This window comes from Poecilia mexicana, unplaced genomic scaffold (assembly GCF_051168715.1).
Source record: "Poecilia mexicana isolate PSO_F unplaced genomic scaffold, ASM5116871v1 scaffold_8, whole genome shotgun sequence".
In the NCBI taxonomy this organism is placed as follows: Eukaryota; Metazoa; Chordata; class Actinopteri; order Cyprinodontiformes; family Poeciliidae; genus Poecilia; species Poecilia mexicana.
In genome coordinates this window covers 7827238-7847327 of record NW_028263377.1, presented here as the reverse complement: position 1 = coordinate 7847327, position 20090 = coordinate 7827238, and the positions used below count along the sequence as shown (strand labels likewise).

The 20090-nt window shown below is 41.2% G+C and overlaps 1 protein-coding gene across 1 annotated transcript in view; it reads left to right on the top strand.

The window, feature by feature from the left end:
• Window positions 1-15249: 15249 nt before the first annotated feature.
• The window catches only part of grin2ba (glutamate receptor, ionotropic, N-methyl D-aspartate 2B, genome duplicate a), a 124491-nt gene continuing 119650 nt past the window's right edge, over window positions 15250-20090 (top strand). The window contains exon 1 of the mRNA XM_088008152.1: window positions 15250-15879. Within this exon, the coding sequence (XP_087864278.1) occupies window positions 15271-15879 (609 nt within the window). The 5' untranslated portion in view covers window positions 15250-15270. The remainder of the gene's footprint in view (window positions 15880-20090) is intronic.

The following is a 20090-nucleotide window of genomic DNA, read 5'->3' as shown; positions in this document are numbered from 1 at the left end:
GCTTCTCCGTGCAACGGTGCATGTGTCGGTACGACTACATGTACCACCATGCAAACTTGGCCTGCTCGAATCACAATTCAGCTTTTTCTGCCAGTTTGCAAACCATTCAGCACCACGAAGATGTTTTGAGGCACCCAGCACTTACCGCAATTACCTTAAGAAAGGAGAGGCTCGAACAAAGTCTAACATCAGCTTAGAAGGCAATGCTTTGTCTTGTTTATTGCACAGAATCCTATACTAAGGGGTATTAAGGAGTGGATTGTAAGTTCATAAAACCTTATCCTCAGAGAGAATAATTGACCAAGCGGGGCACTTATGTGCATTAAAGCTGGGACGCCCACAAACTGTTAATGGTCTTGTTACGATGAGGTTTTTTTTAAAACAGCTGAATATTTACAAGTTTTTATCCTTTCCTCCTCTTTGCATTGAAGAGATTTCTGGCAGCAAGCCAGAATGAATTTATAACCTCGTAATCTTATCAATTCATTATGGAGAGCCACTTCATGCTGTCTTGTAATTGAGGAGGGCAGCGTCATTTGTCTAAGGGCTGGTGTTACGTTGCATCCATCACATCAGAATCACGACCATCACTAAACACTTGGGCTGTCTGCCAGTGAGGACGGGTCAACGTCAGCTTTCATATTTAGTCCGAAAAAGGTTCCAGGAATTTTTGGGAGTCATAACTTATTAAGGAGTGGATGTATAAAATGCAGAACTGGCATGAAACCGTCTGTGCACCAAAGCAAGAGCTTTTTGTTATTTTTTTAAATTAATATTATTTATTTACAAATGTTTGTACTTTTGTTGTCTTAGTTAATGCGAAAATTAGATGTCTGGTTTTGATTTTTCCTTTGTTTCAGAGGTAATACATGCCCTGTGTAATGCATAGCAGCAAAACTTTCAAAGGAACTTTTGTGGATGAAGAAAAATGCAAAACAAATATCTAATTTCAAATCAGAAATGTGCTCCAATAGACGACATCTAGATAAAAAATATCTGCTAATCAAAGCATGAAGGGGATTTTTGAATGGGGAGGGAAATCACTCTGCTCACCCGGGACTTTTCCTGTAAGTCATGGCTGGAAGGTGGAGGTGGGACCGAACCAAACAAGTTACACACACACATACGCACACACACAGAGGCGTAATCACAGAGCTTTCGTATAAGAAGTGATTGTGTCCCTGCTGCTTTTCTCCTGTAAAAATAATCTGTTTGTAATTATTCATATAATTCAGAAGCAAAAATAACAACATAAATGACAAAACATGTCAACTTTCTGTTCTTCGCATCCATCTTGATCCGGGCTTAAGAATGCTCTAGTAAAAGGCAGAGATGCATTGATCAGAATCTTCCCAGCCGATACGGCTTCTAGCTAGTTTCAGGTTTTCTTTAAAAACATTTATCTGCATTAGCGAGGTTAGCATTAATAAAAACAAGCTTTACCTGCATTTCATTCCACACAAAATAACTCTTTTAGCAAATTTAGCATTACTAAAAAAGGCATCAGTAAAAGCTAAACATCATTTCACTCCACACAGAAGACAAATTAGCTTTTAGGAAAGTTAGCATTACTAAAAAAAAGACATCAAAAGGTGAACTGCATTTCATTCCTCACAGAAGACAATTAACTCTTAGTAAAGATAGCATTAACTAGACAAAAGGCATTACCAAAAGGTAAACAGCGTTCCTTTCACACTGCACAGAGCTGTTACCACCACATCATCTTCTTTAGAAATGGTGTGTTCACTTACTGGAATAAAGATTTTATTTTTTGGCTTCCTCTACACTAGTCACGGGTCAGGGCCAATCAAGCTAAAAACTGGCACAAATCTGGATGGCATCCCAGGTTCTTTATATTTTAGTCGCAGATTTTTATATCCAGCAACATCCAGTCCAAACACTATAATATGAATCGCATTTCAAGCTACATTTAATATTTAAACCTTAAGATACAAACCAGGGTTTGAGTTTGGAGCTTTTGTTGGCCCTCTTTTTTTTCTTTTTTTTTTCGTCCACCCACCACTGTGCCACAGACTGTGTGAATGTGAGTGTGTGTGTGTGTGTGTGTGTGTGTGTGTGTGTGTGTGTGTGTGTGTGTGTAGATGTGTGTGTGTGTGTGTGTGTGAGTTATCAAGCGCCCCCATGTCTGGCTGTTGTGTGGTCAAAGAGGTTGTCCAGGTAACGTTTTCTTTCCTCACTTGTCAGCAGTTGTTCTCTGGGTCAGAACAAAGTGTCGCCTGAGGATTTTGTCCTTGAGTCCCACTGAATATAACGGCAAAAAAAAAAAATCCAGGATTTGGACAGCATGTTCAAACGAATTAGTCACTTTTCACAGTCTCTATCAAGACGGAGGCTTAAAGGGATACTCCGGGATTTTTTAAGTAGCTTATGTGAAAAGGCTACGAGGAGGTAATGTCTTATTTGGAGCAGATAACTCTCACGGTATCTTCATCCCCAAATTCAACTGGAAACCTTCTTTTAAATTTGTATTTTTGAAAGGTAATGGCATCTTTCCTGCGCCAACATCAGATTTAAATGTGGTGGCCTTCTGACACCTTTAAAGGAAGTACCTGCTGCAGTGACAGGATGCATATCTGGACCTCTGATGCACACAATTTGTTGTACATCCTCTATCCATTAACATATTAAACAATAGTTAACCTGCTCACTCACAAAAATAAATAGTCTTACTGGTTTCCCAACTTTACCACAGGATGTTTGTCACAAGGTTCATGTAAAATTAATATCTTGTATGAAAAAAATTACTCTCCTGCTGTCATCATGTTGTTTACACCCCAAATTGCAGTTATGTTAATGATATTTTTGAAACTTTAAAATGTCCATTATGCTTATATTTAGTGGTTATTAAATGCACATTTATTTACAATGGACATTTAAATGGGAAACTGTCAAAGGAAGTGGTGCGCCACCAATCATTTCATGTTTAAAGCTTGTTCTGACAATCTAACATGCAAAAGTTTTTTGTAACAGTAATTAAACTTATTGTCACATAAAAGTAAGGCAGTGCAAAACCTAGTAAAAAAAAAAATCAGTTAAAGCTTTGTAAAAATTCTGGGTTTTTTAGGTTGCTTTACTTTATATCAGTGACTTTTTGTCAAAATTCTTATTGGACGATTCTGAAATTTTTGAGTGGGGTTCTGTTCATATAATATAAGCTTTAAATATCCTCGCTGCAGTGGATAACTCTCCTAGCATCTTTTGTATGAGTCTAGATGATACATTATGCATATTATGCATTAACACACAGTGAAAACCGTCCTAGAACTCCTACAGAAGCTAATATCTACAATCTGGTGTCTTTCTTATCTCAGCTCTTCAGATTACAGCCAATCAGACCTGAGGAAAGTGAATAGTGCTCCTTGATTGGCTGCTTTGTAAATGCCAGCCAATAGCGTGTCCAGAAGCATTGTTGCTAGACATTTCGTCTTCCCAAGCTGCATTTTCTTTTGAGTATTTTAGACATGTGCTACAGAAAAATGTCACAAGTAGTTTGGATTTTCCACAAATAACTCGGAGTGGCGTTCCACAGACAAATATGCAAATAAATGTCTCTGGGAATAATAGTTATTATTCCCAGAGGAATAATATCCATTATTCCAATGTACTGGCTCTGTCAGGAAGTCACTTTGACATCAAAGATGTTCAGTTTTCAGTATGTGGCACACCAACTCCAACCTCCATGTCCTCTGCAAATTAAATAATCATTAGCTAGAGTATATATTAAAAAAATTCAGCTGTTATCAGTCTCTGGAGCCAGCTGATATAGATTTATGCTAAATGAAGACAGCAAGAGAATTATCAGGTAAGATAATAGCTGCTAATAACCTTTTAAACAGCTCCTTAACAATCACCTACAGCTTTGATGCCCTTCAGTCCGGTTCTCACCACAGTGCTGAGATGGCCCTTGTCAAAATGTTGATGGACATTCACCTAAATACTCACCTTCTGGCTCAGAGAATGGACTTTAAAGCACTCATTTTAGTTTATGAATCACTAAAAGGTTTAGCGCCAAAATACATTAAAGACCTGTTGTTGCATTTACAATCAGACCTCTTCAGGCTCGTGGAGAAGCAGCACTCGGTTTTTATGCGCCACAAATCTGGACCAAATTTCCAGAAAACTGTAACGACGCTGTAACACTGAGTAGCTTTACATCAAGGCTAAAAACTCGCCTGCTTATTGTGTAATGTTTGAACTGCCTATATAAATAAACTTAACTTTTAACAGATCCCGCACTTTGAAAAAACTAAACTTTCCCCTTTAAAGGTGCATCAGAGGTTCCTGCTCATTCATTCTTCACAATTCCTACAGTGAAACGACAAAGTGGTGGTGACAAAAGAGTCAGACTTCTAAGTAGGCTCAAGTGTGCGTGGGTTTGACAGAAGGCCAGGTCCTTACTCTGCTGCTGCAGCAGCTGACATGTCAGCCTCTCATCGACACACGGTCGTTTGAATTAAAAGGGGGAAAACTGTCAGCTTAGCACAGCTGACTTAGAAAGCTTCAAATATTCCAGAGAGGTGTGGGAAGGCCGCCGCGACGTCGTCCTCTGCTGTTTTCCGAAATATCAAACCAGACAATAAGCACGAAGAATTAACAGTCTCCTTTGTCCTGCAAATAACGCCATCGACAAACCTGACACTTACCACATAATGAGAAGAGGGTGATGAGAGAGTGCGAGCACAAGAGAGAGATAAGTGGGAAAACTGAGTGCTAGCATTGTTCAGGCGCAAAATGATGCAGGAGTGAAAGAAAGGGCTCGAAAGTGTGGAGAAAGAGAGGAAGGGAGGGCAAATTTTATGGGACGGACAGGGACGTCCTCCTCAGCGGTCCCTTCTTTCTGGAAACGGTAGCCATCATACCCGCCGATTAGCCCTGGAGACCCGGCGAACATGTGACTGCAAACCTTGGCTGGCCCTGCGCTGGTGTGGAGGGGAGGCGGGGGGTGGGGGTGGCGAGTGGCTGCATCAGAACACCGTGTACAGACACATGTCCAAACACATAATCACACACACACATACACACACCACCTTCCACCTCCACAGCAGACTGCACAGTCAGTCCTACATGAATATTTATCCGAACACTTCACGGACTCGTTCCTCAGACCAACGCCGCTTTCATAATCTCAAGTATCGCAGGTTTGGCAGCGGGTCTGGCGTCCAGCTGATTTCTGTCTCCGTCTGTGCGCTGTGCGGTGACCCGAGATGCTGCCTGGTCAAATCTCCACTGGAGCTGGGGCTTGCCCATGGGTTAAAGTCATTCCTCACTCGGATGAATGTTTAATACTGACACAACCTGCTCTGAAAATGTCTACATTGGTAAAGATTGAAGTCAGAAGTGTTGCAATGATACAGGAATATTTTGAGAAAAAAACGTGTTTTTAAAATTGTAGTAAAGATCTTATAACTCACAGGTTATGCTTGACAAAACAAATCTGCACATAGTTTAGAGTGATCTAGTCCAGGTTTGACCTCTTCATATGTTGTCTTTTAGTTGCGTCTTGTGTTGGAAAGCTCCAAAAGTAGATGCCAACTTTAGCATCATTAGCGGCTCATCGTCAGCCAGATTCTGTATTCTCACAGTGCTTACAAAATCATTGATATCTGGTCAACCAGAGTGCTTAGAATATACAATGCAAGCAATGTGGACATGGTGTTAGCTTCATCAATGCCTTTATCACAGAGTGCTTCTCTCTTCCTCAGATTTCTCTATGGAAAGCTAAAAAAGATTTAGATAGTTTCAGGTGGGAATATGGGAAGAGTTGCTCGGCTTAAAAATTACAATTCTCAACATATCTTCTACTTTACTCTCATTTAATTTCAAATTTCCTCTCCCCTCTACATTAAAGTTAATGCTAGAACCACCACAGATTACATAAGTGCTCCATGTTTCTGTTTCCTTTCATGTGAGCAAAAAGGAAGAAAAAAACCTCATAAATTTGTTCTCTGAAAAGGTGTTAGAGAGAGCAGACTGCTTTTGGCACTGGTCACTGCCTTTCAGACTGAATTCATCAACTATAAACACACATTTACATGGCACCACAAGGGCACAAACCTTTCAGGCTGTAAAGCTTCCTGTGCGGTGTAGATTAATCACAGTGAGAGCAGAATATGTTGTAATTGGAAAGGAGTTGCGTTGGGCACCATATATTAAATGCGAAGCTCAAACAAGAGGCCTGTTTGTTCACCTGTAAAGCGAGACGCTGTTTTTGATTTACTGGAAAGCCGATTTTCAGCCACTCTGTTTCAAACAGGAGAGGGAAAAAAATGATCAGTGGAAAAAACACAGCAAAGGAGTTGTTTGTGTGCCATGTTTCATATCCTCATTTCCGCTACAGCAGTGTGACCCATATTGTGTCTGAAGTAAATTAATTACTATTGCCTTCTTTATTGCGGATTTGGGCTTATTTGGACCCTTTTTGTTTACCAGGCCTGCCAAGCTTCCCGAATCACCATCTTTTAACCTAATTGGCTTACGGCATGTGACATCTGGTCATTCCCTCGAGTAGGTCATACGAAGGCAGCAGGTCTAGCAATATCGAACAAGGAAATAATCCTGCAGGATCAGTACCCCCCCCCCCCAACAATCAAATTAAAATAGGAATTCATACTGTAGTCTGCAACATCATAAAACTCCCGTCAAGAAACATGAGTAATACTGATTAGCCGTTCGTGAGATATTACCCCGACAAGCACCACTTACCTGAACGCTGCTTCGGAGTGAGCATGCTCACTCCATGGTAACAGCAGAGTGGCAGCAGCATCCGCCCCCAGCAGGGACAAAGCGCTCAGGCGCAATTAAAATCCTGATCCTTTGACACATACAGACATTTGCTCTATGGCTACATATTGTAATACACTTGGATTGTTTTTGTTCCAGTTTAAAGGTGCTTACTTCCTGCAGCTCAATCTTTTGTGTGTTTTCACTTCTCTAAAAGCTTTAAAAGCACGTGTAATCAATTCTTTCAGCTTTCTCCCTTTAATTTTGTTCTGAGCTTGCGGTTCACAATGGCTAAAATCATTTCAATGTCCAAAATCAAAAATTTGTTAAAAACATAACAAAAGATGGAGGACTAAAATAAGGCATCACAGATTATTCATAAAGTGATGCTAAAATCTCCAGTATATAATTAAGATATTTTGATTAAAACAGTGAGGAATTAGAATTAGAGAGAAATGTTGTACTACCTTGGAGATCTAACAAACCGTTCTTTTAAATCACTACATGTGACAATAACTATGAATAATAATAATTTTGAAAATTCTGGCAGTAATTTTTGACATTGCCATGCAAGAGTGCTCCCTTTTCTCCTGTTTCTTAAAAAAGTGAAGGAGTGAATGGAAAGAGCCAAAAATTCACTTTTCTACTCATAATTTTTAATTTGTGATGGTTTAGCATGTAGCTGTCAAAACACTATGAGCAGGGCTCCATGTATCAAACAGCACATTCTGTAAGTCAGAAAGGAAGTGAAAATACTCTGTGTAATCTGTTTGGCTCAGACACTGAAATAACACATTTCTACTGCAGCTAGTTATTGTACATCTGTGGACCTGAGCAGCCATTTTGTGCTCATAGTAAACATGTAACATTAAAAACCACAATTAAACAAAGCATTTTCTTATTGAGTGTGAGTAACTTTATGCTCACAAACAACACTTTGCTGGCCTCCCTGTAGCATAAATAAAGTTGTGTCCCAACCTCACTCCATATTTACTATGTTGCCAAACACACATTATGTGTCAAGAAAACAATTGTTTTTCCATTTGTAACATTGGGTAGCCATGCTGTGCAGTTCCTGACGACAGAGCCCATATTTGGTAGTTTCTTTCAGAGAGACATATCTCATATACTGATATTTGTCCTCTAGGAAATACTTCTCTGGTTTCTTTTTTTTTTGCTGGCATGCTGCTGATTTCTTCCCCTGTCATATATTTGTGCGGTATAGCTAATGTTAATGTGCGTAATGTCAACCATTACGCACATTAGGGAATTGCCTATGGCACCAAGATGACATTAGGATAGGTCTGTGATTTCAATTCTGACGAGTGAAAATGGTATTTTGACTAGAGGGAATGTCATCAATCACCTCCAAATGGCACTAGACACAGGGCTACAGTTTAATAATGTCACAACAACCTCTCTGGAAGTACAATAAAATGCAATCACTTATAAACTGGGAGAAAGTCAAATAAGGTGAATTATTTTTTATTCTGTTTATTTATATAGCGCCAATTCACAATACTTTTCATTTCATGGTATTTTTGAAAGAAGTAACTTCAGTTCAATCACGTACATCCCAGTTCATCCCAGCTATCAAACAGTGTAGCTAAAGTTCAATTTATTAGTCAGATTGGTTAAAAAGTTTCCTTTCTCAGAAAATTCAGCAGATTGAATCGAATCATTGAGTTGCAGCATTTACTCCTCCTGACTTCGCAGCAATCCCTCGTACCAACCATGCATGTAGCGACAGTATAGAGGGACACTCCCTGTTAGCAAGCAGAAACCTCAAGCAGCACCTGGCTCAGTGTGAACGGGCATCTGGAGGTTGAGAATAGAGAGCATACACAGAAAAACGAAACAGAAGCACTGATCTAGGAGTACTTTCTATGTTGGAGAAAAGGAAGACGTTACTGGCAATACTCCCTTTAGGCTTTAGTGGCTTCATATAGGAGAGAAGCTGGGATGTGCCTCTACCAGCATCTACCAGTGTCAGAAGCCGACTGTATTCAGAAAAACTAACCTCAACATCTATAAACATCTATAGTTTATCTTAAGGTACTAGAGATCAAGAACCTCAAGATCTATTTGCTCTTTCAGAAATTTTGACATGGTAAATGTGAGTTAAACTAAATAAACTTCTTACTTGCAGCAGTAAGAGAACAATCGGCTGAAAGTAGGTCTTAGAGAAATAACGGTTAAAAAATAATGACAAAATAGGGAACTGGAGGGCCGGAAGCCTATATCTCGCCTTGGGCTCCAATATGACTGAATCTGCCTCTGGCCTCCACAGTAGCCGCAGTGAGAGGTACTCACTGTTCTGTTTTACATCAATTCACAGTGCTTTCAAAACTCTCCCTTCATAATGAATGAACTGCTTTGTTTTTACATCGTTTCTCATTTCAGATTAGTTTTTGACTAAACTCTGTTTTGACTTGTCCTGAAAAGCTTTTTTTTTTTTTCTTTTTTTTTGCAGTTACTGATGGCATCGGTCTCTTGGCAGGAATGCTCCCTTTTGTTCCCAACATGTTTGTGTGAAATGGTGTGAAATTGTTGTCTTGCATTAATCTTTCCTAACAGTGGTGTTAGTTTCACAAAAGGATTTATTATCGAAAAGGCTTCTTTTCGTTGGATATCACTGACTCCACATCGAATCCTCTGTATCTAGATCCCAATGGGACATACTGACTTGGGAAATTTAGAAAGTACATTAGTGTTTTAAGTAGGACTAGCCCCAGTTAGATGGTCTGCCTCTAACTACTCTTGTACTCTTCTTCCCCTCATGTAAATAGGACACACATACGTTCTGAAAGCTGATGGGATGAAATCAGCTCATTTGGGTTATTTTGCTAAGCCCTTCTCGGGTCAAACATGGACCAATCTAACCCATTTCTACAGCTACTTTAATGTTGCAGGATAAATAACCAAGGACGTCACCCAGGGGCAAATTACAGTAGCCAATTAACCAAACTTTCATGTTTTGGTACTGTGGGAGACGCCCACAATGCAAACACCACACAGGAACCACGAGATTTAAACTTACTTGCTGCGAGGCAGCAATTCAGACTCAATATAAAACTCTGCACAAAATATTGCTTGAAAAAACTGACTTGATGACATGCTCTTTGGTATAAGTGTGAATAATTAACAAAGCTTGTACTAACTACTTAGCAGATTAAAGGCTAATGGGCTAATGTTATTTTAAGTGAACCAAACTCGTTCTCAAGACTGAAGTAAAGTCATTAGCACAACTCGCTGACATAAACATTGTTATACTGCATTTCACCATCTTACCTCCTTTTATTCCTTCATGTGGAAGAGAAGTCTGATTAGGTCGTATCAGGTAGCAAACTCATGTAAACGTTTTAACTAAAAAAACTATTAAATGTAAAATAACCACTGTGAAATGAATTCATTTAGGTTATGAATGGAGACAGTGGTGTTTTAAAAACTGAAATCCTTAATTTTAAGAAATGTTATAAATCCATATATGTAACAAAGGGGTCTGAGTTTTCTGTTTTTTCTCTCTTTCTGCAGGTGTAAAATCAGACTTCTAGGATATCACCTTGTATTTCCTTCATTCTATTGTCTCCTTTATTTTTTTTTTACTTTTTTGCCCCACCTCTTACCCTTTCTTCTCTGCCTTTGTGTCCTTTGCATTAGGAATAAACCCAAAGCAATTTGTGTTTATATACAGGTGCTGGTCATAAAATTAGAATATTGTGATAAAGTTCATTATTTTCCATAATGTCATGATAAAAATTAAATTGTCATATATTTTAGATTCATTGCACACCAACTGAAATATCTTCCTCAGGGTCCGGTCACCTCTTCTCGTTGTGCAGCGTTTTCTGCCACACTTTTTCCTTCCTACTGACTTCCCACTGAGGTGCCTTGATATAACACTCTGCAAACAGCCGATTCGTTCAGAAATTTCTTTCTGTTTCTCACCCTCTTGCTTGAGGATGTCAGTGATGGCCTTCTGGACAGCAGTCAGGTCAGCAGTCTGACCCATGATTGCGGTTTTGAGTAATGAACCAGGCTGGGAGTTTTTAAAGGCCTCAGGAATCTTTTTCAGGTGTTTAGAGTTACTTTGTTGATTCAGATGATTATTTTTATTGCTCGTTCAGAGAACCTTTTCATAATATTCTAATTTTTTGAGACAGGGATTTTGGGTTTTCATGAGCTGTTTGCAAAATCATCAAAATTAAAACAATAAAAGACCTGAAATATTTCAGTTGGTGTGCAATGAATCTAAAATATATGACAATTTAATTTTTATCATGACATTATGGAAAATAATGAACTTTATCACAATATTCTAATTTTATGACCAGAACCTGTACATACGTCAGGTTGTGCATCGTAGAGAAAGCCGTAATGCTCCACCCGTGAAAGTAAATCTGCTGGGTTTCTCCTCAGCACTCAAACAGTTTTGAGTACCAAAATGCTGAACGGGACATTTTGACATAAATGCTTTGCCTTTCTAGTGGTCAGATTGAATATTGAACAAAAAAGTCGCATTTTCATTGTCACAAAATTTCTCCAGAGTATAGTGTTCTGAAACTAAAAGCATTCCCTATGAGTAAATTATCATAAAAGCTATTTATAATTTTTAATTACATCTGGACTTTTGCACTGGCTGATTATGCATGATCATCAAAAATGGTTAACTACATATTTATGTAGTTAAAAACATAACCCAAAAGGACTATTTGGCAGATTTTGAAAAAAAAAAAAAAAAAAAACGAACAACAACAACAAAAAACTACCCATAATCAACTAAATGATTGTTTTAAGTAAGCAAAAGCTGTGTTGCAAACTAGATTAAAAAAAAAGACAGGATAATATTTGGGCTGTGTTTGCATTATCATTGTAAAGTCCTGAAACTGGAATTTCCCCCAACATTAAATGAAAATGTTTTTTTTTTTTTTTTTTTTTACGAGCCAATAGAAAAATCACCATCAAGTTATTGGAGCACATACCTACTTAGCTGTATGGTTCAAAATGGCAGACTGTGGAGCATATAATCCTTCCATATATTTATTTTTACGTAATGTTTGGTTAAAACTTCTCAACTTCTCTCCCAGCAGTATAAACCCAGAATTTCTGTTCAAAATAATGTGTGCAATATTTATCCTTGTTGCACCAATGTTATCGATTTAAGTTGTTTTCTTCTTTTAAGGCAGAAAATGTTGCTTAAGCCCGGGTACCTGCACGGTCTTAAGTCCGTAGAAACTGCAGCGCACATTTGTGTATCTGATATGGCTGCTATGTTCCCTGTGTGGGTAATGGGGCAAATGGTCGGTTCCCTGGTGGGAAAATGGGGTCATTTAGTGTCATAACATCAACTGTGCAATGTACAGGTGAATACATGCCCTTTGTGTTCCTTCATGACACATTCTTCCAGTCACTGTGGGGCCTTTTTAATGGCTGCATCTCTCTGAATGATCATTGAAATTATACAGTGTGTCGGCTAATATAATCTGCAAGGGGGTGGCAAGTTTGTGTCGAGTGCCAGGAAGTGTGTGTGTGTGTGTGTGTGTGTGTGTGTGTGTAGGTGTGTGTGTGTGTGTGTGTGTGTGCGTGTGTGTGTGTATGGCTGCCGGGTGCTGAGTACTTGTGTCACAGGCAGCGAAAGGCAGAACAAGATGGTAATTTTGCTGTTAGAGGATGCATGAAAAGCAGCATTTCTATGTCTGTTTATTTGTAAAACTCTGTCCAAAATCTTTGTGTGTGTGCGGCGGGAACTTTGGTTTAAGTACATCCACTTCAGCGATGCACAGCAGAGTGAGTGCACTCTAGACTGTATTGCCGCATTTACGTGATCAGTGCTTATTACAAAACGCCGGTGCATGCTGCTGGGTATGTGTATATCTCGGTGTCCATCAACCATGTCTGTATATGTAGGCCTATTTTAATTGTTGCCATGGAAACAGAGTGCTGCCAGTGAAGTCCAGATTCAAAGAGGCCAAATCTTCCTCTCTCTGTAACTCTCCTTGCTGTCTTTCTCGTTCCCTCCATCCTTCTCATTGAGTTTCTCTTCCCTTTTCTCTCCCGTCCTGCAGTCGGCACTGCCTCTCTCTTGTTGCCTTCCTCTCCCCAGTACCCACTTCATGTCCTTGTGCCTCCTATTATCTCTCCCTCCTCCTTCCCCTCCCACCTCTCCACCCTTCCTGCGGAGTGGTGTGCAATTGAATATTAACACAGGGACCTGTAATTAGAGCTGACGAATCTCCAGCAATTAGTTTTCCCCTAAGAAGTTGTTCTGTCATCTCCGCATGCATCCCTTTATCCCTCCCTCAATCTTCTTCTTGCTTTTTCCTCCCTCTTTGTCATTCCCCGTCTCATCAGCTGTCAGCTTCACACTGTGGATATTGTCTGAGTGTTTTTGTTTGCCATTGTAACTTCCATCTGCCTCGTTAGCTGCATGCATTCATTTGCGAGTTGGACCCACGATGTACGAGCTGCTACATCCACATCTTCCCTGGTATCATCTGCCCACGAAAGTGAGGCAAACATCTATTCCACCTACACCCACTCTGACTATAAGCGAATAAACTCAGGGGGACAAATGCCCTCCCACTCAGTCACATGTAAACATACAGTAACAAACAGAAGAGAGCTTCTACTTCATGTGCAGCTTTCTGTCTCTTTTTCCTGCCAATATTTCCGATCTTTCCGCACAACCGTTTTCCCAGCAGCACTTTCCAGCTCATTTAGGAAAATAGCAAGGTATACCTTACCAGGAAGTATATAAAGTGCCTCCAGTTTCTTCTTGGTTTGCCCCTGGGTCTCTTTCCAGTGACATGCCTTGCAAATCTCCCATAGGTTCTTGGAGGTATCCAGATCGGATGGTAGAATCACCTCCAGTGGACCTTTTGACGTGGCAGAGCAGTGACTCTAATTAGCTTTTCATGGATGAGGGAGATCTGAGTCCTCCTTCCCCACAAACAAAGATGCTTGTATCCAGCTTGTCATTCTTCCAATCACATCTCATGAGGATGGGTGGGAGTTTGAAGATGGACAGAAGAGTAAAAAAGCTTTTCTTTTTAGTTTTATTCTTTCCTTACCATGACAAACCAGAGCTGGAATCGTATTATTGCCCAACAACTCTGCAGTCTCTGTCCATTGGCCGATCTATCCTACCATTACTCATGAAGAAGAGTGATGGTAGGATAGACCATCAAGAGTGACAATTACCCTCAACCTTGTAGGACCAGGCAACTTTTTTCCAGATCAAACCCTTGTTTGTCGGATACAGAGGCTCTACTTCTGCTTCTTGTCCCTTCACGCTCGTTTGGGAACCATTTCAGTTCTTGACATAGAATATGACTTGAAGATGTCAACAGGAAGTCATCATCATCTAACACCTGGCGGTTACCAAACCAGACATTTCTTCTCCACAGCTATGCTGAGATGCTGGCCTTGAGCAACACAAATTGGAATCACTGCACTGAGAACAAGCTTGAATATTGATTGGAAATGTCAACAGAGCTCTTTCTCTGGCTACACAAGGACTGCATAGCTCCCACATGCACTCCTGACACCTTGTGGTCCAGAACTCCCTCAAAATGACCATGACTGACTCAGTGACTCCACAGCAAGAAAGATCACAGTGTTTCTCTTGAATCTGAAGTTTCGTTACCATTTTCCGTCTTGCTCTGCCCACTGTTTATCGTCTCGCCAGGCCCTCCCACCCATCTGCATTCCCATTATTAAGAAACTCTATAAATAAGCACAGAAAAAGAGGGAGTCAGTCATAGAGAGCAAGGTACGGTCAAGTAGAACGAATGGAGTGTAAGGATGAAGGGAGGGGTGGACAGCAGAAGAGTGTTAAACTAGGCCAACAGGGGCTGACGGAGGAAGAGGGCGGGTTTCATTTCAAAGCCTTGTGAATTGTCCAGAGCGCCTCTACCGTCAATCACTTAATTAGTTTCAGCATCAGTCGGTTTGTCTGTGTCTCGGGTTGGCGCATCACTCATCTTGCTCCAGACAGTTTGTCAGGCAGCCTGAGTCGGCGTTTAGTCGTCTTTCCCTCCATCTGCCCTTTCTGTCATTTCGTTTACTTGCTTCATTTTTTCTCCCTACATCCCTTCTCTCTCTGTTGCTTTCTCCTTTCCTTGTGTCCCTCTGTTCTCCCATCCAATCAAGAAACCAGTGTCTCATCTGTAACTTGTACTGTAACTTTTGTTCTCCAGATTCTGCATACATTATTGATTCATATTTGACATTGTTTCCTGTATTGTCGCTTTAATTTTTAAGTGTCAAGCATGACTTCTTCCATGTACAAAGCTGCTTTAGAACAAGGGTATCCCTTTTTTTCCCCCCGTCACTCCAACTCTCCAAATCTTTGAGCATATAGATATGATCTGAAACATATGATGGATGTAGCATTTGAGCTTTTTGTTGTACTCAATTGATTTACGACTGTATGCTAACTTCTGATTCCTTCTCTTCACCACCTTCCTCTCTCCCTCACTCCCTACTCATTTCCTGTCTTTCCAGGTATTCCTATCCCGCTCCTACATTATGCCTGTTCGTGGACGCTGCAGCTCCTCCCTGCCTCACCAACATGCTGGGGCTCATTTCTCCCCCCGAATGGTTGCTCGGGTGCAACACGGGGCTCGGACCCTTCATCCACCTCCATCGGTTCACCGCACCACAGGCTCGTCTTTATGCCTGCCTCTCCTTTTTCTGCTGCTCTGTCTTCTCCACCTACCCCCAGCCTGTCACTCAAGGAGAGAAAAGGGCGGCGGAGGAGGCGGTGGCGGCCATTACATGCCCATCCCGCAGCCCCCTCCGCACCACATGGCCCTGCCTAACATCCTGCGGGGCCTGAGCATCGCTGTTGTGCTGGTGGGCAACTCCAGCGAGGTGGCATTGGCAGGGGCCAGAGAGAAGGAGGACTTTCTCCACATGGCTCCGAACGTGGAGGTGCTGACCATGAATGAAACGGACCCCAAAAGCATTATAAAGAGCATCTGCGACCTGATGACGGAGCACTGGCTGCAGGGTGTCGTGTTTGGGGACGACACAGACCAGGAAGCCATCGCTCAGATCCTGGACTTCATTTCAGCCCAAACCCACATTCCCATCCTCGGAGTACGTGGAGGCTCCTCGATGATCATGGCTGCCAAGGTAGGACTCAAGAAAAATCGCAGAAAACCAAAAGCTTCTAGAATTTGCAGAAACTTTTTAAGGAATGATGGGCAGGCAGTTTGTACATTAGAAACTAAAGAACTGTAAACTTCAGTTCTCCAATGATTCTGTTCCGCTTTTATGCAAAAATGTCCTGCAGATTTCACTTTTTACAGACTGCTGTTATTCCAGCATAACCTTAATAGATTTGATTGCCTCACCAACCTCTGCATCTGTAGTTATGAAAGTGCAATTTAAGCACATTTACCACTGGTACATTGGTATGAATTATTTTCTAAGGTAAATACACATGTTTTACTGTGATTAAATGTATACCATTGAACCAAAAAGGATAACTAATGGCTACATATATTGATGAATTCGCCTCTGAAGCTCAGAGTTGGAGTGTTCATCAGATTACTTCTGTTTTTGCTTTTTCATGAAACAAATGCAAATTTAACTGGCGTGCGGTCTACACTTCCTTTGCTGTTTGGGTGTTTATTTTTTGGACTCATGGAGTAATTTTGGTAGGTCAGCCACTTCTAGGAAGATTCTCTATTGTTTCATCATGATAACGGCTCCCACTGTGGTTTGCTGCAATCCCAAAGCCTCAGAAAATTATAGACTTGCCAATGACTGTGTTTGTCATCTTTTAGCCTGCTTTGTGCTTTCCGACAGGTTCTATTTAAGTGGTCTGTTACCTCTACGTGTCTCACAGTAATCAATCCCAAGTGTGGCTTGTAAAATTGCACTCCTACCCCCCCAAAAAAAAAAAAAAAAAAAAATCTGGTCAATCAAAATATTTTTAAGGAAGAGTTGTGCGTTTTTTCTCAAGAAATAAAATCGTCTGATGTTAAAATTTCATTAAATACCTGAAACATTTACGTAAATGCAAATACTTTTCATGTGGTGGTAACTAATTTTGCTCTCATAATTCATTTTTCCTCAATCTTCATTTTAATGCGCTCTACCATCATTAACCTCAGCATGCCTCTTTTGCACTATTGTGACTTCATGACCGCATCCTGCAAACAGAAAAACGCCTCAGTTCATTCTCTCACTTGGTGTGAAAGTGAACCGCGCTGGTTCGTATTATCTCCATGTGCATAAAGACAAACAGGCGGGCTTAGCTGGGGGCCCTGACTTGAAAGACAAACTGCCAACAGAGCTGATGCCAGCGACAGGATCAGCTGGAGATTGCACCAGGACAGAGCGCTAGATCTCTGCCTATTTACTAGGCCTTGCCTAATGGGATAAAGCAATCTGCTGCTGCTTTATCTGTGGCCCATTGAGATCTGGATTCGAGCAAAATCGGCTCATTCGCTTTGTGCCTTCTTGTCACCGAACTGAAAAATGACCAGTTAAGAAAACAAAATCTCTATCCATCCATGTGGAGAAAAGTGAAACCTCATCACCCATCGGAGTTTCCTCAGCTGCTGACGACATGTCGGCTTTTCTGATGTACTTCACTGTTATATTCACTTTAATGAGGGAGCTCAAGGCACATCCAAACTGAACTTGCTTCGGTCGTGCTGTTTGTGTTGGGGAAAGTGAGACACATTTTCAAGTGGCAGTGTGAAGCCCACACTCGAGTACGCGTACGACAGTTCCATGTTTGTCCTGCCACACGGCCACTCCGGCTCATCTGTCCTATCGTTGTCTCCGTTGTCATCTCTGCATTTGTCTGGTGACCCTCTGGTGTCAACAGGTTGTTGTAGCTGCAGAGACGTGAGCTGGAGTGACATGGCAAGACCAGCAGCCACCACTGAAGCTCTACTCTCTGTTGCTTCTCATTACTGCTGGAAGGGAAGATATGGCAGGGAACCGTCAGCTTCCATTTAAACATGCACTCCTTCATACTGGGACTGCATATGGGGACTGCTGTGTGGCACCCACATGTGGCAGGATGATTCCTGGTAGATGATATACAAATTAAGCTCAGAGTTGTTTATACCCCAACAGTAAATACAAATATTTCTACATTTAGCTTGATTTGATGGATGATACAGAGATGGATGGATGTGCTTTACTTGTGCGGTTCATTTACTGCTAAATTGGAGATTTGTCAATTTTTAATCCCTAATCCCAAACTCAAGAATCAATATGGCTGCCACACTATTTAAACAGAGTCCTGGCCGCCTTGATAAACTCTTTATTAATGCTTTTGGCCAATTGTATCTTCTTAAATCTTTCACATACTATTCAGCGACACCTCTGAAAGTGAACAATTACTTTAGCGTTTATCAACTTGTATTTGCTAACAGTTATTAGCTTGTCACAGATTGTAGCGATTAGCGTATCCCAATGGTTTTCTGTTAGCTGTAAATCACAGTTTAGTATTTCTGTTGACCATTTATCTAGTAATTGGTAGATACTAACATTTCTGATGAGTACCTCAATCTTGGTCTTCCTGTCGACTGCGTATTGAATGAAAGGTTTGACGTTGTTACACTGAAGAGGAGAATAAAAGAGCAGCTGGGAAGTGAAGAGAGTCACAGACCTCTGCGCGGGCTTGTATGTGTGTGCAGGGACGACATTCCCTATTAAGCACATGTACTGTACGTGCAACAGGAAAGAGCAGTATTCCATGGCAAAGGTTTAAATGGATTTCCCAGACCACGAGGCAGAGTTTGCCTCCCCTGAGAGCTTTCTCCTGGCTGCGCTGGGGCCCTGGAGAGCGAGGACGGGGGTTGCGCTCGGGCTCTGTCTCCAAACGGATTTGTGTCTGCCTAATGGACTGAGACAATGGAGTGGCAAAAATACGATAGAGAAGGATCAGAGAGAAGGAGGGAGGAGGGGGAAGGGGAAGCGAGACGTGGGAAAGTAGAGTAATTGAGATTGTGAGCAGAGAATGAGATTGGGTGGAAGAAATTGTGCTTTTAAAGAGAAGCAGCTGGGAGAGGAGAGGTAGGACTTGGGTGAAGAGGGTTTGGCTTGATCAAAGTGTGCTTGTGAAGGCGCTCGAGAGGTGATCGACAAACTCAGACTGGGAGGCAAAAGAGAAGAGAGCAAAAAGGAAAAACTTCCCCAAGAGACTCTGCTTTCTTGCCACTTCAAGAAATTGAATTTTATTATTTAGTCTCACTAAACTCTTAGTACAGAATCTTTCTCATAATTTTTCTGGTCTCTCAAAGCAGTAATGTCTTTCTGACACTCCACGCTACTTGTTGTGGTTTTTGTTTACTTAAAGCCACCTACAGCCAGGGGTGGACTGGCCATCGGGAGCACTGGGACGTTTCCCGCTGGCCTGGCCGCTGGCCTGGACTGCTCAGGATCACCGAAGGCCAGGACCAAAGATTTGGTTCAGGTCGCACTAAATAAAAAACAATTCAGTACTTGATTGTCTAAAACTCCCACAAACTGCAACTAAGATGGGGAAAAGAAACGCATCCCCTTCGTTTTCTGAGGCTGCCTGTTACAGTAGTGCAGGCACACACCAGGCTCCATCCAGGTGTTATATTAAAAAGCTCAGGTTATTTGCACTCCCTTTTGCAGGAAAACATAGTGCTCAAAACTCCCACATATTAATGAGAAAACAGAAATATGACTGATGAAGCAACTTTTGAAAATATGCATAAATAATAGGGTTCTTGTTTGATGTTAAACATTTCCATTTGTTTCAATGTAAAAGTTCACTGCTAGTGTAGAAAGACAGCTGTTTGTCCCAAACCTGCATTAATTCACTGGAATGGTTTCAAATTCCCAGCCTGGACTATTGTACTAGTCCGCTCCTGCCTACAGCTTCTTATCAGAGACAAAATGGTTGACATCCTGAATGTCAATGGCTAGAGAAAGGAAAAAAGTTTCCATTGTGCCGAATCAATCATGTCACAAAGGGTCTTTCGCCCCACGGACTGCAGTTGTCTACGATCATATGCTATGTTAAGTTTGGGCAGGTTTCTGCTACAGGAACCAGAACCACATCAGACAAAACAGGTGGAACCAAGAAAGGATGGATTCTGAACCAAACATGGAGCTTCATGATAGAAGTAGGCTAAACAATTCCCACTAACTAAATATCCCCAGCACTTTGTTTCAGTCGTCTCCTCCTCTGTTAACGTTAGCTTACGCAGCAGGAGTTTTACGTTTTTACTTGCAAACACAACGTTAAGACACTGAGCTTTACTGTAGCGACGAGGCGAGCTGTCCTCTGGATGTTACTGTGGGTTCCTTGGTGACCCATCGGATAAGTAGATGTGTTTCCATTGCAA